The 21,266-nt window shown below is 38.1% G+C and overlaps 1 protein-coding gene across 4 annotated transcripts in view; it reads right to left on the bottom strand.

The window, feature by feature from the left end:
* The window catches only part of ITGA1 (integrin subunit alpha 1), a 75,385-nt gene that overhangs the window by 8,549 nt on the left and 45,570 nt on the right, over window positions 1–21,266 (bottom strand). For all 4 annotated transcript variants that reach the window (XM_074568898.1, XM_074568899.1, XM_074568896.1 and 1 more), the window contains 15 exons: window positions 18,438–18,511; window positions 15,624–15,768; window positions 13,819–13,961; window positions 12,373–12,516; window positions 10,719–10,973; window positions 10,155–10,285; window positions 8,606–8,769; window positions 8,279–8,415; window positions 7,180–7,290; window positions 6,534–6,619; window positions 6,212–6,347; window positions 5,152–5,232; window positions 3,282–3,358; window positions 2,508–2,597; window positions 890–992 (listed from right to left, as the gene is read on the bottom strand). In XM_074568898.1, the coding sequence (XP_074424999.1) occupies window positions 890–992; window positions 2,508–2,597; window positions 3,282–3,358; window positions 5,152–5,232; window positions 6,212–6,347; window positions 6,534–6,619; window positions 7,180–7,290; window positions 8,279–8,415; window positions 8,606–8,769; window positions 10,155–10,285; window positions 10,719–10,973; window positions 12,373–12,516; window positions 13,819–13,961; window positions 15,624–15,768; window positions 18,438–18,511 (1,877 nt within the window). The remainder of the gene's footprint in view (window positions 1–889; window positions 993–2,507; window positions 2,598–3,281; window positions 3,359–5,151; window positions 5,233–6,211; window positions 6,348–6,533; window positions 6,620–7,179; window positions 7,291–8,278; window positions 8,416–8,605; window positions 8,770–10,154; window positions 10,286–10,718; window positions 10,974–12,372; window positions 12,517–13,818; window positions 13,962–15,623; window positions 15,769–18,437; window positions 18,512–21,266) is intronic.

Genomic DNA, 21,266 nt, shown 5'->3' with positions numbered 1-21,266 from the left:
ACCTGTTTAACTTTTGTTCTTCTGAGTAGTCATTTGTGATAAGCTGCTTGCAGAGGTGAGTTTTGCTCACAAGATCATAAGTGGTATGCTCTGCAGTCCACCAGCTTTTACATTCAGAAAGCAAAGGTTTTGAAATGAGATGAATAATGTCTTAAACAGCCAAAAAAGCCTCAAGATTCTGGATTTTAACTTTTAGACTAAAAGAAGTAGCTGACTGAAACACTGTAGGTGGGCTAAAAAATAGAAAAAAACCCTTTGCCATTGCTATTTAGTGAAAGTGAGAACATTCCCATGGTCCATTTTTTTTCACAGAGAGAAGTTGATTCAGAGACTTTTATCACTTTTATATGGGACCATTGTTCAGCTTTAGATTTGACACTGGGAAACAAGAATGCTCTCAAGAGAACTAAATTCAGTCCTACTGCAACTCGAGTCTGGGCTTCTATTCCATTCAATATCTTTTCTATGTGATTTTAGTTTGCAGTATTCATTCCATTAGGAAGACAACATTCTTGGAGCATGGCATTTGCCTCTTTCAAAGCTGACTGGATTTTGGAAATAACCTGTTCTAAACTGCAATGAACGTAGGTCAAGTTGTCATTTACCAGGGCATGCTTTCTTTACTCTGTTGAGGGCAGCAGCTCTAAACCCCACCAGAACTACTCCACAGAGGTGAACCACTCTGAGAACCGCTGACTCACCTTATTCCAAAGAAAGCAAGTGAAAAAAAAAAAAGGTGTTAAACACAAAATACCCATGTAGACAGTTTAACATATTGCACAGCTGCTATTTAAGTAATAGGCTATCACATTAAGTGATTCAAACCAAATGAAAGGAAAAAAAAAGATTAAGCCAGTACCTATATCATACAGTTTTAATTGGTTCTTACCCTATAATGTAGAGTAACTTCATCCCCAATCTGCTCTGTTGTGTTAATAGCAGTAGGGACGGTATCATTTGCTGCAATTATAACATGGTGCTCTTTGAAAACACTGTGGGTTAAAAAAAAAAACCACATTAAAAAAAACCAATAAGCACACAAACTTAATAAAAACTCTATCAGTTAATAACATAGGTCTTTTCATTATTTCATGAATCCTCCAGGACTAGTCTTGGAATTAAGAGTGCACTGCTACTTCTGCTGAATTTCAACTCATCCATTTTCTAAGTAGTACTCACTTTTTATGATGTGCATTTTAAATGTTTTATTCAGATAAAACTACAAAATGAGCAAATGTTGTTCCCAAAAATAATACATCAGGGCCTGATTTTGCTGTTCTTATTCAGCTGTGCAGTTCCTTACCCTCAGTATTGCCATGTAAAACAGGCAGAGTTCTACAAAAGACAGAATCAAGTAATAAAAAGCAAACAAAACCAGCATGTTCTAAATTCAACATTATTCCTTATGGGACAAAGGCTAGATTTGAGCCATGAAATGCATCCAAAATGAATTTGACTTAATTATTTACACCTGCACACCATACAATATAGGCTACTTATAATATTTGTAATGCTTTTCAGGGATGGAATTTAACTGAGTTTTAGCTATTTCTGAAAATAAAGTGTACTACCATACCTGCATTAAAATTTATGTCTGAATTGATAAAAATGAACCCTAAGAATCTAAAATTAAGGCTAATTTTTAAAGCTGGAAGTCAAACACCACACCATGAAATATTATAGTGATACAGACTCATGGCCATCAGGAAGCTGGAAGTATTTGCCTTCTTATGTACCTGAAACACCTTTGAATGAATAGACCAAAGTACAGGAATCAACAAAAGCTGCTGTTGTACTTGCAAACTGCAGATCAAATTTAAATAGATAAAATGGAGATACGGCAAGATAGGGGCAGTAACTGCTCCATCGTTTTGTGTAACTCTGTGGGAAAGTAACGTAAAATCAGTGAGGAGGACTGGAAACACGCTCAAGATACTCGCACGTGGTGTGCTGGAAAACACATATATCACACTAATTGTTGTTTAGTCTTATATGCTCAACAAGTAGAACATCTGCACCTAGATAAAGTGGGCCTGTGTGGTGGACTCAGGGCACCTTATCAAACATGCCCGAGATTCCTGCCCTGCTGTTGAAGATGAAAGCACAGTGAAAAACTATGCCTGCCTGAATCCTTGAAATACAGGCAAGAACAGCAAGTCTGAGCTCTCGCTCTCTCACTCTCATGCTAACAAGGACTCTCTCTCGCTCCGCGGTGCCTTGCATGCCTCTGCCCGGGTGTTGCTTCGGAGATTCCACGATCCCCGAAGAATTGAGATTAAATTTGCTCTTTGCCTTTCATGCGTGATTTTGTGGTTGTTCCCGTGTCCTGCCCATGTCAGCTCACATAAATGGCTCTTTTCCATCAAGCCTGTGCTTCCTGTTCATAAGCCTAGAAGCTGTCATCTGTAGATACTGAGCACAGTTCAACAACAAAACCATACTGTATTCTCTTTGAACACCTGTTATTTACTGTGGTAGCCAATAAAAGTACAGAGAAGCACCAATACCTTACAAATATTAATCCTACTTCATATTTTACTGGAATTGTAACGTGTCCTCTGTTGTCCCTCAAGGTCTCAGGTGGTTCTTCACTGTCACTAAAATAAAACAACACATACCACTCAGATCAGACTGTGCAGACGCAACAGGTTTCTCAAGAAACTGAAATACCTACAGCTCTGGGTATGAAAGCACACTACTTGTTTCCAGTTAATTACTATCTCCTAAAAATAAATTAAAAAGATTATTTCCAGTAACTAGTTAAGTCCTGCACCAGTCCCAGCTCAGAAACACATCTTTGTTAAAATTACAGACTGCAGTTGGCTGAATGAAAATGGAGCAAGTAAGGACCACTACTTGCACACTATCCCTGGATTTTGCATGGACAGCAAGCACTGAGGGCAAGCGCATTCCTTTATCACAGACAACTTCTGCAACGCTCTTCCTCTTTGAAAGCCAGACTTTTTTGTGTAGTGTGTGATTCATGCTAAAGTATGCAGTAATTTTGTAAGAGAATAAACCTTTTCTGAAGGTAAAACTACTGGAAATTATGACTCATTAGTGACTGTCAGGTTCTAGGGACAAACAGCTGTTTATTTAGTCCACTCAGTCCACTGCTGGACCGAGTACATCTGTAAAGCTGCCAGCTCTACAGATTGTTTAACAATAACTGAGTTCAGGAAACTCATCCTTGTTTTACTACGAAACACAAAGCTGTAGAGCTTTCTAAGAAAAAAAAAAAAAAGAAATCAGAAGGTAAACAAGTAATGATTGTAACTAACCTTGTTGCATATACATGAACAGTAGCATTTTCCAGGAGATAAGATGCATTGAATTGGAATGATATTTTGAAGGAAATCTGTTTAGAGAAATACATTACACATTTTAAAGGAAAAAAAAAAGAAAAAGAAAGAAAGAAAGGAAAGCACACTAATAAGGTTTGATCTGATGAAGAATGAGCAAATTTTTGCTACTTTTATCTATGGAATCCTTATTCACATTTTAACACTTTTCTATAAATGAATCCATTTTTTTGAATCAGTTCCAACCAAGAAGGAAATCTAATAGTTATCACTTATTAAACAGAAGCCTCAAATTTTCAGAACCGAGAAGCCTCAGTAAAACTTATTATATGGTATATTATTAATACATAACTAAATAATTCTTAATAGAAATCCACTGGTCTTGCAAGCAATTTATCAAAGCTATTTTGTTTTCTCTAATGAGGAAGAAAAAAACTTCAAAGCCTGGCAATTACCGTGGAGATGAGCTGTCTATAGAATATATAGTAAAACACATAGAATATGGAGCAGAAATGTTTACAATGTAAATAAATGACTACTAGGTCTCACAAAAATTCCCTACTCATTGTAACTAGGGCAAATCTATCGCAATTTGGGACTAACAGGATTTGGGAACATTGTCCCAAACATGTCCCTCTTCATGTCCTGACACTTAAGGGTAATTTTATATGAAGCAAAAGATTTTTCAGCTCAGACTTATTTTTTCCTATAACGTGCACAAATCTTTATTACAAAGTGACCCAGACGAAGCTGTCTTAGATATTTCTTCATAATTAAAAAAAAAAAAAAAAAAGAGCTAGGAAGAGGCTTTAAAAAGGGATGTATTAGGAATGCTTATCGGTGAATCAGAGATTAATTGATTTCTGAATGCAAAGGAGAGTATGAAATTTCTAAATTTAGGGATCTATAGCTACAGGCAAACTAACAATTAAAGCACGAAACGCAAATGTGAAAAACCCAGTAAATCTGGCAATGGAGCATTGTAGGCACTGGCATTGGGTCGTATGCTTACTGGTCTGAAAGAAAGTAACAGCTGACCTAATTCCTACAAGTCAAAGGCACAAGCCAGAACATGTTTGTGGGAGGCAATGTAAGAGGACATCTCTCCTGATCGTCCCTCTGTTATGCATCTGCAACACAGACCTGATATGACAGAGGAACAGGCAAGAAACTGCCAGGAAAGACAGTTGGTCTTATTTGCATGTAATTTGATATTTTCCAATTCAATAGTAGAACTGTTCAAGTGAGGCTTAGATGCATATCTTCAAAGGCTTAGTTTAGCTAAAGCTCCCTCTCTATTCCAGCAAGAGATGCAGCTTTATCACTGGAGCTGTTCAAGCTGGAGCTTGCCTTTAATTGGACTGGCTGGAAAGGCCCCCGATTCCCCACCAAGCGGAGGTGAAGTCTTGATGCCTGGCTTTGGAAGATACACGTTAGCATTTCCACATACCAGCTTATTCTCTTTTCAACCAACTGACTAAATTTTATATATGAAATAACTAGAGTCCCAGGCTGCAACTTGTGGAAAGCCACAGTATCTAATGTCTTATCAGTATGTCTTAACCAATAGCCTCTACACCTGGAGACAGACCCTTCTGACCGGGTGTAGCACTTGCCTCCTGACAGTGTCAACGATGGCAATATGCACCTATTACCTCCTCACATACCACAGCTGCCTGCCCAGGGGCTGGAGAGCTGATGTTTTCCTGTCTGGCTCAGTGCAGTTCATATCAAGGATAGCTTGGGAAACTTGAATGGACAGATTTTGGGGTGAACAAGAGAGAAAAGAAATTCAGAGGTGACAGGGACCTCCCTGGCCTTAGAACTTGCATGCAGGGGGACCTTTTACCTCTTCTGAAGGTTTTAGAAATGGATATCCCACTTTACAGGTGATGTTGTGATTAGATTCACAGCTATCTTTCTGTATATCCTAAAGGAAAAAGAAAGTGAAATTGTGACTGCGCAAACTCTTTTTAAATTTTGACTAAGCATCAAGGTCCTGTTGAACATATATACCGTTGCTGCTTTTCATCATCAAAACATTGTAAGAGTCAAAGCCTTAGTTGAACTAGAACAAAAATGGGAAGCCGCAACTTCTGCAAAACAATTTCCACCTATGGACATCTCCATCAATTAGTAGCCATTATTCCATTCCACTGAAAGTGTTTGGAACATTAGCAATTATATACAAACTGGATATCATGCAAATTAGTCATGGGGTCTAGCAGATCAACTTATATATAAATACACAGGTTTTACATGTAATTTCGTAAATGTGTTCCTAACTTGTCAATAAAAGTGACATTCATTCTCCATAAATGATTGCCACAGGGTCAGCAACAGTGCTATGGATCCCTGACTTCTCCTAATGTGCAACGTCAGGACTGCTGATAGAAGGCAAACCTCTCCTAATGTTTCCCACCTGAAGTGAGGCGAATTCATAGCATATCTGCTGAGGCAGGCAGGAAAGCAGCTATTTTGGAAACGCTGTCTGAGGAAGGGATGAGGCAGGCACTGATATATGGTGCCCTACCAAGATGGTGCTTTTTCTGTATATGTGCAAAAGGAGAATTCTAGATGCTCGGGAGCTGTACTGGTGAATAACACGGCATTTCTGGCTCTACAGATGTACAGATGATTCATGGTGCTGACGTGCATGCAGGCACTTACTGCCTAAGCGTCATTGTGAAACTTGCGTCTGTAGTTAACAGAGGCTAAGCAAGAGTCCACTCAGGTCAAAACAAATACACTCTTTTAGAGGGATAAGCGAGGACAGTACTCCCACGGAATCTCTTCCGATCAACTGAGATCATACCAGAGCAGTGAAATTCAGGCTTAATAAAAAGGCTTCCTCAGATCTCTCTAGCAATATAGGTGATGAAAAACGTGATAATGTGAAAAATTCCTACCTCAATGCCAGCAAAAATAATATTTGGAGAATACTGAACCAAAACTCTGGTATTATAAGCACTGTCTTTTTTGTTCTTCACAGAGAGCTGAATGGTGAACTTATCATTGCGTGACTTTACAATGAATGGAGAAGAGCTGTAAAATAAATTAAGAATGTTTGACACCTTAACTTTTGAATCTGTTTTTAACACAATGTCCAGACTATATTGCTTGTGATTTGGAAATTATGCCACAGCATTATCTTAATAGACTACAGAATTTATAATTTACTTAGAAATTTTGTACAGATATAACGTGACACAATAAACCCAGTGTAGTTACCTGTCTCCAGCTATGCTTGCTTTTACATTCAGAACAAGATCTGAAATGCATTTATTTTTGGCTCCACAATCTTTTGTGAAAGGAATCTGCAACAATAGTATTTTTATTCTCAATTTTATTACATTTATTATTAAAATTTAATACTTGCATTTTAATTCATTATCTAATTTTACATAAGGTCTTGCCTTTGACAATCAAAGAAGTCTTCCCTAATATTAATCAGTTAAACATGGCAATATCCTGTAAGATGCGCAGGTGAAACATAAGCTTTCTACATGTTCCCTTTTAAGTTATTCATATATATTAGAAAAAGAGGCAACAGTGGACGTATGAATCATGCCAAGCACCCTCAGAGTAAATGACTAACATTCCCCTGCTCCAGCTACGTAAAAAATGACAATAAAATTGCTTGTACTCTCTTCTATCTTCAGTTAACACTGGACAGCTTTAAAACCCCCGGCTGGTTCCCAAGCACATTGAATCAAGCTTTTCACCCCTGAAGACTCATTTAGAGGATACATCTTCTGGACAGGCTCAATGACCCTCCCTCTTTAACCAATTTGTGGACAATACTTTCATTTCTTGTGTGGGCTATGAATTTTACCTTCAATGCTTTGATTATTAATACAGAATCTTGCTGACTTACATATTCAGATATTGAATTTGGCAGGTTGCTATCAAGAACAGGTCCACTCTCCGGATCAGAAAAATTGAACTCCAGCAAAACTTTTACAGAGTCCTGAAAGTCAGGTTTATCCTAGAACATAAAGAAAACAAAATTGCTGTTATGGACATTCACTTCAATATCTAAGGAGGTTAAAAAACCCCAAACAATGCTGAGGTAAAATATTTTTCAGTCACACTGACGCCATCCTTGCTAGAGAAGCATTTGAATGCTTGCAACTGATGATAAAGCATTTAATGTGCAAGCCAATCCTTACAAGTATCTATTAATGTTTTTGTGTATCTCATCTCATCATAAACATGTCCCATATCTCAGCATATCCAGCACAGTTTCATTTAAGAATGTCTCAGAACAGTCAACTCATAGACTTTTTCCTCTTTTAGTTGTGCTGAGAGGATCAGTAAGGCGAAGAGCAGTGGTATCACTTTGTGGGAAGTCAAACTGAGGCCTGCTGTTTGGAGAAGTATTGCATATTCGAGCAAATTCTGGGCATCATCTATCGTTAGTTTTGAATTATGATACATCTGTGAAGTCACTAAACATTTTAGAGATGGGTAGGTTATAATACACGTCTCCATTCACTCTGCACATTAGTTACAATCTGGGAAATTTCATACTCACAGTTGCTAATTACATTTCTGTTTTCCAGTGAATAGATATCCTTTATCCCAAAACTAATTTGTGAGGGGGTTTACTATATTTATTAGGAGGAATTGCACCAGTATGCAAACTAGACTTCCAGCTCACATGCTCCTGCTGAGTTTTGATTGCACCTAAATTACTAACCACCATAGCTGCTTGGTTCCTCTAAGTGTGTTGTGCACTTTCTCAAGACAGACACAAACAAAGAAACAAAGGTAAATAGACTACACATATAAGTAAATAGTTTATATCTGTATACATATACAAATCAATAAATCCTAAGTAGTAAACAAATTTTATACGTATTTCTTAAGATTAATTCTGGAGGCAGGTTCTGTTGTCTAATTTACAATTAATGGAATGCATTTGGGTTATTATAATGTCAACACAAGAAAAACACTTTAAATGATTTACTTGCCAACATGTAGAAGTTATGTTTAATACATTCTGACCCTTTGATAGTTATATTTTTTTGCATTTTCCTCTCATGGCTTTCTATGAACAAGCTTCGAGATATTTGTCTTTGTGCATCAAGAGTAATCCAATACTGCAGGTCTGCAAAAGAAGTTGAGATCAATATTATGAACCAATTTGCCTCTACACATTCTTTTTTCCTGAAGTATCTCAAATGCGCTTTGAATAGTGAATTTAGAAGAGCTGTATTCCATTTTTGGAGGAATAAATGAATGCGACCATAGCAGTTTTACAGTGTAAAGATTCCATAGCTTAGTGCTTATCTACTTACTGGATTCAAACGTATCTTCCTTTGACTTTAGTCTGGTCTTAAAACAAATTGTGGCATTTATGCATATTGTTTTCCTTTTATTTATCTGACAATTTTGTTGTTGGATATTGATGCTTTTGGGTGTAAATTGCATGGAAACATTTACTTCAGCCACATCACGAGACCTTAAAAACACAGAGAGAAAGTGCCTTGAAAATAATAGCTGTGACTTTTTTAAACTTAAGAAGGAACTTACAAAATGTGCAACATTCAACATTAAAATACACATATGTGATGGTCTAGACAAGTAATTAACTATACACTCGATACGTAGTACCACTAAACAAAAAATTACAGAGAAAAAGGTCACAGGGTTTCTCCACAGAGCTGTACATGTTTTGGAACAGATACCGGATGAAATATTTTCCAAAGCTTTTAAGCAAGTCACATTTTAAAAGAGACTGAAGGCCTACACCCATCCTTGGGGATATCCACAGATGAACATATTCTCATACACGGGCTGGAGGGTAGTGTGCCACCTCTTAGGCTGTGGGTAGATAAACAGGCTGAGATTCACCACCACTTTGCTTCCCCTTAACTCCCCTTTGCCCCTGTCCCTGCAGTGAATTCCTGCCTCTCCCTTTGCTCTGTCTCAGTTCCCTTTTGGCCTCGAGACAGAGTATGCCAGTGTACTAAACCAGCAGAATATTTAGCTGGCAAAATAGCTTTCTTCAGATTTGTGATCTAAACAATGCAGTGAAGGGGCACCTCATTGCGTTCACACGCGGAGCTTTTAGAAAGGCAAACTAGCAGGTGAAGGTGAGGAGAAGCTCGCAGCTTGAGGATGGAAGCAAGACCTCAGAAGCTTTATCACCTAGCAGGTGAATTAGGTGGAACAGCAGGACAGGGAGAGGAAGGACCTGGCTTAGTAGTTGCCTTACGAGAGAGATAAATAGTTTTAGTTGTCCTTTAGAAATGAGGGAATACATGTTAACTTGTTGATTTTTCCTAATGGTATTTTTGTCTTCTCCCTTAAAAAATATGTTGCTCATTTTGCCATCTGAATCATGCTCTTTTGTAAAAAAAAAAATAAAAAATGAATTCACTGTTAACCAGAACATTTAGTCAAAATTTTCCAAGATTTTCTGGTGGGAGTCAAGCTAGAGTTTTCTTATTAGGAAATCAAATTAGTTTTCTTAGTGACCTATTTACATTTCAACCTGTCCTCCATATTGCTAATAAGATAATATTCAATATACTGTGAAAGAGAGAGCACTTAAGGTTTTTTTCTATTTTACTTGGTGAACAAATGGAATAATTTCTATTTTGAATATTCCAGGAGGACAAGGCCTTCATACTAGGCTCACAAGGTTTCTAAAACATTATCCAGTAAGTTTTATATTCGTTCCTCCAGAGAGAAATGAAAACATGAAGATTCACAGCCAGTGTCAAAGCATGAGATGAAACCAGCATCTTCACAACAGTCCAAACAGTAGCGCATGCAAGTTACATCAGTATCCCAAGACAAATGGTTGTTTTCTGGCCTGACAGCTGCTGTGAGTAACCGTACCAGAAGAGGGCAGCCCCACCAAGGCCTCCAATGGTGACATCAATGAGCCCGTCATCATTTAAATCCATTTCACCGTGCACAGACTGGCCAAAAAATTTCACTTTTTCCCCATCTCCACCTGACGCAATACGCTGTAAAAAACATTAAGAAGTTTATGCAGTGCATACTGAAGGATTTTTTAAGAACATTCAAGACGCATTTGTTGGCAGTTAGATGGCTTTTAGACTCTTCAAATACATTAAATTTTCATCACAATACTCCTAAAACAGTTACCATGGTGATGAACACACTACAAAGTTTCAGAATTTAAAAATATCTACTTTTCTGGCTCAACAGAATGTTTCAGAAGGTTTCTAATAAAAACATGCAAACATATTTTCTAACAATAGTAGAATAAAATTTGTTTAAATCAGTATGAGTTTAAAAGTACAAAGCATTTTAAAAAAGAAGGTGTCATGATAGGTCAAGTCACGGTTTGATATGATGTTGGGAAGACACTGGAAAACAGGATTTAAGCTACATACTCTTACCGTGGCTGTCGATCTGTAAAGTTATACATCATACCTGCGAATATTTTTTACTGATTGTGTTGCCATGGCCATGATAAATATAAACAGCTCCCCGATGATCATCCTCTAGGGGAGAACCTATCACAATGTCATTATATCCATCAAGGTTGAGATCCTTCACTGCAGCAATCGCAGTCCCAAAGCGTGCACCGCAAGGCTCATTCTTAAGAACTTTGCAGGTGTCCTGTTTTAACGGCGAACAGCATGTTTGCTTTATAGGTTCCAGACTCATCTGGTATTCAAACTTTGTCTGTGAAAGAGCAGATTTAAAGTTTGTGGATTTCCATCAACATTTTAGCAATGCAGGCTTTAAAGAGCTCTTGTCTAGAAGACAAAACGATTAATTAAATGAAAAAATTACATCCTATTCTCAGAGATTGACTGCACTGTAGAAACTGTGATTCTGTAATTATAATTTAAATGTTCTTTCTGAGCAGCAGTTGAGAAAGACATTCTTGTTCCCTCTCTTTCTGCATCTAGATGCTTCTGCATATTTCTTGAAGTTAGAGGCTCACAGGAAAGCATAGTATTACAATATTTGGATGTTATTGCTAGTAAACCACTTCATTCTTAAGATAGTGTAAAGAGTTTTTCTAAAAGCATTCTCTTAATCTGATAAGTAAGCCAAGTTTCTGATGAAACACAGATGGCAATTTGTTATTCCAGAACAAAAGACAGCATGTCTCTTACATAGACTGAATTATGTCCTCAGTAGACACATACTCCATGGCCTAATATATATATTCTTCTGGTCCAGTATGCATCCTAGACCAAACACACACACAGAGTATGGTATGTAACCAATCTTTCCAAGAGGTTGGTCCCATGAGTTCCATGTTAGACATCAGCAGCAGCAAGCAATGGCTGCAGCTCCTTTATTTGGAGGTGGATAAAAAGAAGCACAGGAAAAACAAATTTCAGACCCTCACATTACTGGAGGACATGGAATTCTTGTTTTCTTGTCATCCGTATTCACCAGCAATTTGTTGTTAGCAACATGCATGTAGAAACTGGAAGAGTTCTTTGTCAAAGAGATCCAGTCTCTTCAGGTCATTTTCTTGTAACAGTATTTTAGGACACCATCATTGCTAGGACATATTTTGGTAACTGTTATGATACAGTATGGTAGTGGACTAAAAGAAGAAAATAAGAAGAAAAAGTATGCATAGACATTGGAAGGAGACATTTGTCAAATTAAGAAGCTGAGGTGTAGCTGCTATGTTCCTCAATCTAGTTGCGACGTGTTTAAAAGCTGTTGGATGTATGGGGTTTACCTCTAGGTTGATAAGGTTGGTAAGGATACTGGAGTACACATTTTTAGGATGGATGAATCCTACTGTTCCCTAAGCCATGAAAGCAAGCAGAAAATGTGATTAATCCTATAAATTTGCATCCATGCCATATTTCAGCTTACAGGATACAGTGCTTATCTATATAATACACTCGGTCAGAAAAAAAAGGTGAGAAGACAATAATTTGAGAAGATATTTTCAAAAATAATCTGTATTATACTCTCAATTGTCAAAATAACGTTTCTCTGTTTTCAACAGATCATCTTCCCCAGCTCAACTTATCATATTTCTTTGAAATAAGGATATGAAGACAGTAAGGAACATGTTCTGTTACTGGTCAATAAACACCATCCTTACCTTGTTCAGTCCATAAACATATACTTTCCCTTGCTCCTCTTTCTCAGTTCCCATATACGTAGGAGCTCCAACAAGAAGAAGGTCTGTAAATGAGTCCCTATTGATGTCGATTGTGGTAATAACACCCCCAAAGTATGACCCAATCTGCACGAAAATATAAGGTATAAATCAGAGACAAAGTCAGCAACATCATGCAACATTCCTATTCAGAGACCTGTTTTATGGTTACTTACACAATGTTGAATGTTAATCATGAGGCAGAAATTTTCTTCGCTACCTAGATCTTTTTGGTCTATTTGCCTTTGAAGCTTGCTTTCTGTTTTAGGGTTTGTTCTCAGATTTTTTTATTTAAGAATGGTCCATTCAACTTTCAACTCTCCTGAGTTTGAAAGGTACAAATGGTGCCTTCCACCTGCTAAGGGGAGTAGGACCTCTTAAGACAGCATTTGAATAGAAGTGTCTTGGGGAAGCTAATTTTCTCTTCAGTCCTGACAATAATACATAGAAGGAGCAAAATCAATGGTCTTAGGCTTGCCACTGGAAAAGGTAGGATGGTGGACAAAAGCTCTGAGACAATGCTGTGCAAGTAGTCTCCAAAATTCCCAAGTTGCCACTGAATGCAGAGGAGAAAGATCTACACAAAGAGCTAGATAGATTCATAGACTGGGTGCAAGGTCCAGGATTTATGTGGTTACGTTTACATCACAGCTACCCTAGACACCCTGCAGTTCCTTTGCACTCAACATGAGAAGCAGTCTCTTCTAACGCAAGATGCACGTCATCTCACGGAAGATGCTTCAAGTCAGCCAGATCCCTCAAACCTTAAAAATGCTTACTTTCCTTCATTGACTCTAAAAGGACTGATTGATTAGCTGAGTTGCTGACATCAGCTATAGGTGAAAACTAGGTAACCTGAATTCTCCTGAAAGAAGCTGGTACTGCAGCCTGGGGAGACCCTAATAGGCAGGACTTTCAATCCTCATGTGCATAGTATTATACTACCATCTTTAATTATGTGATTACATGTTGTTTTCTTCCTGCAGGAACAGCTCCCAGTGAGCTGCTTCTCAATATAACAAGCAGTTATTCAATATTTCATGCTATTGCAGCTGATGCTTTTGCACAGAACCCTGCTTGTCGCACCTGTTTCCTGCCAGTGACATACCCCTTCCACTCAGCAGAGAGAATTGCAAATACAGAGATGGCTACAACCACTTTGATGCTGGTGAAGACTTAACCCTCAAAGAGAAAATTTCCAAGGGTCTGACTACTGCAGAGTTCACTTTCCATGACTTACTATGCCAGAGCATCTACCTAACCTTTCCTTCTGAACTTGTAATAAACCCAATTTCATTTGCTCTTCTGATACAGAGTTCTCATTTGAAATCATTATTTCTATTTCTCATGCCATATTCTCTTATATGTTAATAATGAATGCATACTTACTTGTTCTCCATTTAACCTCTGAAGTACTCGTACCTCTCTTCCTTCCATTTTATAAATGATAACTTGGCCAGTGTGATTGTATCGTGGCTGTCCTGCTATGTACAGCACGCCTCCAGGTGTCAATGCTGAACTCACAGTATATCCTAGGAAGCAGAAAAGAAGTCAAGATGCAGTACACTCAGGATGAACCAGAAATCTTTGATGTGATTCAGAGCCTTTTCGAGGCTTATGCTACAACTAGATGTTTAGCCCTGCTTATGCTAGATCTACCAAGTTGGTGGGGGGTCTGGAGACCAAGTCATATGAGGAGAGGCTGAGGGAGCTGGGCATGTTTAGGTTGGAGAAGAGGAGGCTGGAGAAGAGACCTCATTGCCCTCTACAACTACCTGAAAGGAGGGTGTAGAAAGGTGGGTGTTGGCCTCTTCTCCCAAGTGAATAATGACAGGGCCAGAGGAAATGGTGTGAAGTTGTGGCAGGGGAGGTCTAGATTAGATATTAGGAAGAATTACTTTACTGAAAGAGTGGTCAGGCACTGGAACAGCCTGCCCAGGGAGGTGGTTGGGTCACCATCCCTAGAGGTATTTAAGAAATGTATAGATTTGGCGATTCAGGGCATGCTCTAGTGGCAGAGATTGTAGGGGTTTGGTTTTTTGTGTCTGTGTATGGTTATACTCGATGATCTCAAAGGTCCTTTCCAACCATGAAGATTCTATCATTCTATGATTCTATAATAGAATATAATTAGAGTTAATTAAAAGGGCTGTGTGTGTATTGGACTACAGTCTCAGAGTCATGAGCACCACTGTGTTATTAAACCTGTTCACAGGCTGGTGAGTCATGTTCACTTTGCCATTCTTACACACTTTAAGAATGTGATGATACTGATGAAATAATTCGCAAATAGCTGGTTGAAAAGCTACTTCCAAAGAACAGTCGTTACCGGCTTATTGTGAAACTGATCGAGTCTTCCAAATGTGATTCTGGGGGAATTTTGAACTTAGGTCTGTTTAATATTAACAACCATTTAACAACTTGCATGAAGGAAGACTTAAAAAATTTGCAGGTGGATCAAAACTGTGGCAACGTTGCAAGTATTAGGGAAGATGGGACTTATTTAAAATTACTTTACCAAATTTGAGATAAAAATAGCTAATAGCATTTTACAAAGAAGGCAAACAGTGTACTTAGGGGAAAAAAAAAAAGAAGTTATTCTAGGGAAAAAAAAAAAAAGTTATTCTAGTGTTGACTCTTCATCAGTGAAAATGTAGCTTAAATGAGATATCAGAACAAACCAAACCATGAGGCATACAAAGCAAGAGCTAGAGGAGAGAGATGCTTTTTTTGGTAGAAAAGGCTGAGAGGAAAACAGCCTGTCAATATGCAAAACATTATTATAAAAAAGATAGTCGTAGACTGTTGTTCTTCTTCATTAATTGAGAGAAATGAGATTAATTTTAAGCAAAGATTTAGACAATGTTGTATAAAACTTCTTAACTATCAAAGCATAGAAAAACTTGATAAGAATACTAGAATCTGAAATCTTGCCTGAACAGATTAGACTTTTCTATTGGGGAAAGTCTAGATATACTTAGGTCTATAAGTGTTTGAATTTTTGATTGTAGAAGCAGTAATTGTTTTAAAAAAGAACAAGAAAATCACACAGTAGACATGTCCATACATTATAAATTTTCCCAAACTCCTAGAATATAAGATAATATTCCGTAAGAAACTCTTTGTGGATGATACTTGAGAAAGATCTTGTAGCATTTGTTGGAAAGTGTTATAAGATGGGCTATTTCTCTTACCTAGATAGGCTGCAAGGGGTTCATTTTTTTCTGAAAGCCTGTCACGAAAAGTGTCATTAGGTGGCATCGAAATACCACTGTCCTTCACCATGAGCACTGTGCCATTCCAGTCATATGCTCCAACTGCTCCAAGCATGATCCAATCCTTATGCAGAGAAAAACAAACAGCCTGTTCTCTGTGTGAACCATCTTTAGACGTTCATTGATCATGATGCTTACATTTGGATAATGATTCCTGTACACCTACATACTTAGCCCTGCTTTTCCTATTACAGTATGGCCTCTACAATCATAGTATGACTCCCACTTTTTGTTAAAAATGCACCCAACTTTAAAAAAAAAAAAAAAGGCCATTCAGGAAAAGAGGAAAAGCAGCAGAATGGAATACAGCTCCCACTACTTCATCCCACCGTTGCAGGCCAAACCGAAAGACAAAAGGGATTTAGCAAAGCTAATTAGAGAAGACAACACTTAAATGCATTTCCCAGACAAACTTTCAGAAACCTGAATCTTTCTCTGTTGTATCTGTGAATCTTGTATATTGTGGAAAAGCATTTGGTCAATGAGAAATGGTATGCTGACCTTTCTTACCCAAAAGCATGAACACAGCCTTCTAGATAAGGCAGACACCAGAGACACCGAGCCTGTCAATGCACCAAGGACTGAAGACTCACTTCTGAAGTGAGGTTCTGATGAAGTGAGGTCAGTTGTTTGTGAACTTCAAAAACATGCTCTACCAAATGGCTAACCTTACAGTCCTTGTGCTCCCTATCAGGATAACATTTGTTTCTAAGGTATGATAGACCATCAGAAACATCATGGGTAATGTAATGCAGAGAGTAAAAATGAATGGAGAACACTTTTGCAGTGTTAACATAAACACAGTGTTAATGTTAAATCATATTGAAGGTTTTTTATTCTCTTTTTTACCAGTGATATGCTGAGTTGTAGGAAAAGCCATGTTGAAGGTTTTCCCATGTATGTCAGTTTGTCTTGGATTGCTCAGTGTTTGTTCAGTTCAGTTACTCTCCTATTGTGCTCTTTTCCACTGTCACTACTATTTCATATCTTCAAACTTTAACTCTTACCAGTTCTTTTGATCTCATGTTAAATTTTAATTCAGTTTGTGATGATCTGAGCAGATCATCACAATGGATACTTTTTGATTTTTCAAGAATAAATAAAATATGTAGGGAGCGTTTTTTCTGCTAATACAAATCCCATGGATTTTTGCATCCCAGTTGAACAAATATTTACCCCAATGAGAACTGTGGTATTCAATGTGTTAACAGAACTAAGAATACGTTGTGTTACTAATACTGCAGATAATCTCCATTGCAGATATATCCTATTTCAATAACTTCTGTCTCAAATTCACCAATACAATGCAATATCAATTTATACGTTAATATTTAGATAGAACAGTTTTATAGTTCATAGAATCATAGAATGGTTTGGGTTGGAAGAGACTTTGAAAGATCACCTGGTCCAATGCCCTTGCTATGGGCAGGGACACCTTGCACTAGATTAGGTTGCTCAAAGCCTCATCCAACTTGGTCTTGAACACTTCCAGGGAGGGGGCATCCACCACTTCTCTGGGCAACTGTTCCAGTGTCTCACCACACTCATTGCAAAAGTCTTCCTTATATCCAATAGAAATGTACCCTCTTTCAGTTTAAAACAGTTGCCCCTTGTCTTGTCACTACAAGCCCTGGTAAAAAGTCTTTCTCTGTCTTTCTTAACATATTGTAGACCACTATCCTGATAGAAAGTGCTATGGGAGCATTAAATTTAGAGTTCATGTGAAGAAGGTAGTTATTCTCTTAAACTTTCATTGCTTATAATTATTCTTTACCTACATGAAATTCAACAAAAGCAAGTGTAAAGTCCTGCACGTGGGTAAGGGCAATCCCAAGCACAAATACAGGCTGGGCAGAGAATGGCTTGAGAGCAGCCCTGAGGAGAAGGCCTTGGGAGTGATGGTTGATGAGAAGCTCAACATGAGCCAGCAACGTGCACTAGCAGCCCAGAAAGCCAACCGCATCCTGGGGTGCATCAAAAGAAGAGTGTCCAGCAGGTTGAAGGAGGTGATTCTGCCCCTCTGCTCTGCTCTGGTGACACCCCACCTGGAGTACTGCATCCAGCTCTGGAGTCCTCAGCACAAGAAGGACATGGACTTGTCGAGGTCAGTCCAGAGGAGGGACACAAAGATGATCAGAGGGCTGGAGCACCTCTTCTATGGAAGACAGGCTGAGAGAGTTGAGGTTGTTCAGCCTAGAGAGAAGGCTCCAGGGAGACCTTCTAGCAGCCTTCCAGTACCTGAAGGGGGCCTACAGGAGAGATGGGGAGGGACTCTTGATCAGGGAGTATAGCAATAAGATTAGGGGTAATGGTTTTAAAGTGAAAGAGGGTAGATTTAGATTAGATATTAGGAAGAAATTCTTTACTGTGAGGGTGGTGAGGCACTGGAACAGGTTGCCCAGGGAAGGTGGGGATGCCCCATCCCTGGAGGTGTTCAAGACCAGGCTGGATGGGGCTTTGAGCAACCTGGTCTAGTGGGAGGTGTCCCTGCCCATGGCAGGGGGGTTGGAACTGGATGATCTTTGAGGTCCCGTCCAACTTAAACCATTCTATGATTCTATGATTCTTGATTCTACATTTTACAAAAAAATAACTGGATTATGGGAAACTTCAAAACTTCCAACAGCAAACAGGTCTGTACAAAGGATTCTGAAATAGTCATTCCAAATTCACACCTTCACCAACAAACATCTACTTTGTAAAAGAACTTCTCTTTTCAAACAGTTTGCTTACCTGAGAATAGTGAGCACTGAAACCAGCTTGAGACATTTCCATTTCAAATGAGGCTGCCTGCTGGTCTGTTGTTGCTATTAAACAGAAAAAATTAAGTTTCCAAAATAAATTAGTTTCAACTTGAAAGAAGTGTCTGAATAGTGTAATGAAAATGCTCATATGATAGTAAAGGATAGCATAATTAGCTAGAATATTCAGTGCATATAGCTTGCCATAGATTTTTATAATAAATACAGAAATTAAGATCTGTTATAAATGCCACCATTAAGTATGAGAGTTTCCATTTTAAGATCATGTCTCAGAACTTGTCCAAGAAATATTTCTGGGCTAAAACTGACCAGATTTGACCTCAGGCTGATGGTAAATATGTTTGGAATGTTTGATTAATATGGTTAAGCCATTTTCCGCTTGAACTAAGTGAACAATAAAACACCAGCCATGTAACCCTTGCCTTGTATTCAAGCAACTAAAAATTTGTAGGCAGCTGGTAGAACTTTAAATGAAAAACACTTGATGTTTGTATGAACCTTTGTAAAAACAACATAGGAAAATCTCAGCTATCCAAGATTCAAAAGCCTTCAGGGAAGGGCTTGTGCACTATAATCCTACACAGAAAGCTATATGAAAATCTTCCTGTTTGTCTTAAGTGACTTTGAATAAAAAAGGTATCAGGTGATTTAGTACTAGTTTCAGTATCTTGTCAAGTTGTCACATGCTAGTTATTAAACTCTGACGGACTGCTTTGCTCAGAGGTACACTTGAAACATCATCAGGAAATAGAAAGGTCTGCCTCTTCCTCTACTTAAAAGCAATACTCAAGGACCAACAATATTTTGCCACCTGAAGCACCACAAGTAAGGTAACTATATTCTGCATATTGATTCCACCTTGAGAGCAAAATACGGTAATGGGCAGTAGAGGGGAACTAGAGAAATCTGTTCTGATATTTTTCTAGGAAGAGTTCACAATTTGCCACCAGCTGGGTGCTGAGGCAAATCTCCAACTGTGCGAATGAAACTGAGGCATAGCAAGCCATGGCTGCATGAATTTCAGGCATCTGGACTATTAAATAATACTGAACTTTTGACCACAGAGGTTGCTCCCTGAGACACGATGTCTTTGCTAATTGTTGGGATTTATAGGCAGTCATAGGAAGGAGACATGATCTCAAAATATTTGACACAAACACAGGCCATCATGTTTCACAAGATGTAGCTGCTTTGCAAAGTCTGAAAAAGTCCATTTTAAGCATAAAACTCTTAAGTTGCACATTTGCTGATAAACAATATTTTCATGCATTAAAGGATGCTCCTTAATGAGCTGAGAAAGACAGGACTCTCACAGTCTGAGGCAGAGGACAATGCTGGTACTGTTGGTGTGTGCAGCTCTGAATGCTGCTTAGATAATGGCCCCCAGTCTAACTTTCCATTAAGTTTCAAACTGCCAAGCATCCCGCAAAGGATATTTTGTGAAAAAACATTTGTGCCTGCCTACGGGTTGGATAAAACATAAAATTGCTGTTAAAACCAGAAGTCCATGCCATGAGACACAGAGGCATATGAAAAAGATTATGTGTAAAAATCCACTGGCTGTCAAGTACGGGTTTTTGTTGGATTTGATTTTTCAACTCTCTCTCAATTTTTCTTTGCATTTTTTAAAGGCCAAAACCAAAAACAAAGCAAGAAATCCAAGAAAAAAAATAATCAAGTGTACTACTGTACTAGCAAGAGACTATTTGGATTGAGAATTTAAACAGATTCAGATATAGAATTTCAAGAATAAAGGTTCATGTGACCTCCATGTTATGCACAGAAGTTAATTCATCTACAGTGTATGGGGTCAACTAATCTTTTCCACATAGCACACATCCAATAAACTGGATTGTCACCAGAAAGCTGGATGGGGCAGTATTAATATGCTTTTCTCCCCCTGACACAAAAATGCATCCATGGACACAGTTGCAAATCTAGAATAGCTCCTGAAATGCTTTGGCAAGGGACAGGAAACCATGCCTGAAGAACTGACAGAAACTGATTTAGGCAGCATCTTTTAGCTCCAGCCTTACCAACACATTGAAGCAACTCAAACTTGTTTTGTTCTGACAAAAACTTAAGATGCATTTTCAGTTTCTATTCTGATTTCCGTGTAGCCAGATTATGTGATTTCCAGGACTTTCACAGGTGGAGGAGACAACATTTCTTTTCTCATATTTGTTTCAACTATATATTTTTTGCAATACAGACAAGTCTATATAAAATAAAATTTTTACATAAGGCAAATATATCAAGGCACAAATACCCTACCAGTTTATAATAGGTTTATACTACCTAAAAAGTAATAATATCCAAGAAGTACGTATTTGTTACTGCATCTTTTTCAGAAAATTAAAGACAAATTCAAGGAGTCCTGCAGAACTTTTTGATACTTAAAGAGGTACAACATGCTTCAAGTACCAAAATACTGAAGGACATGATGACGAGGATTAGTCATCTTAAGAGCTGACTATGATATAAAGAGATAACATTTATACAATTTAATCAAACAGTTAGTTTCACCACCAGCACATTTTTTTTATATTTTATCAAGCTACAACACTTTTTTAATGTTCAAATATTTTGTAATTTTGTCTTATGATTAGAGGAATGAATTACCAGTCAATGGAAGGGTTAGAACTCCACCAGCAGGGAGTTCAAGCCAGCGCAATTTACTCCACCATTTGGAGGCTGGGCTTTCATGTGACAGACAGGAACTATCTAATGGCTACTGATAGCTAAAAGGGACAAAGTAGTGTGTGACAAAGTGAGACCATCTCTTTGAGTGGCATCTGGT

This window comes from Larus michahellis, chromosome Z, assembly GCF_964199755.1.
Source record: "Larus michahellis chromosome Z, bLarMic1.1, whole genome shotgun sequence".
In the NCBI taxonomy this organism is placed as follows: domain Eukaryota; kingdom Metazoa; phylum Chordata; class Aves; order Charadriiformes; family Laridae; genus Larus; species Larus michahellis.
This window is presented reverse-complemented; position numbering and strand designations above follow the sequence as displayed.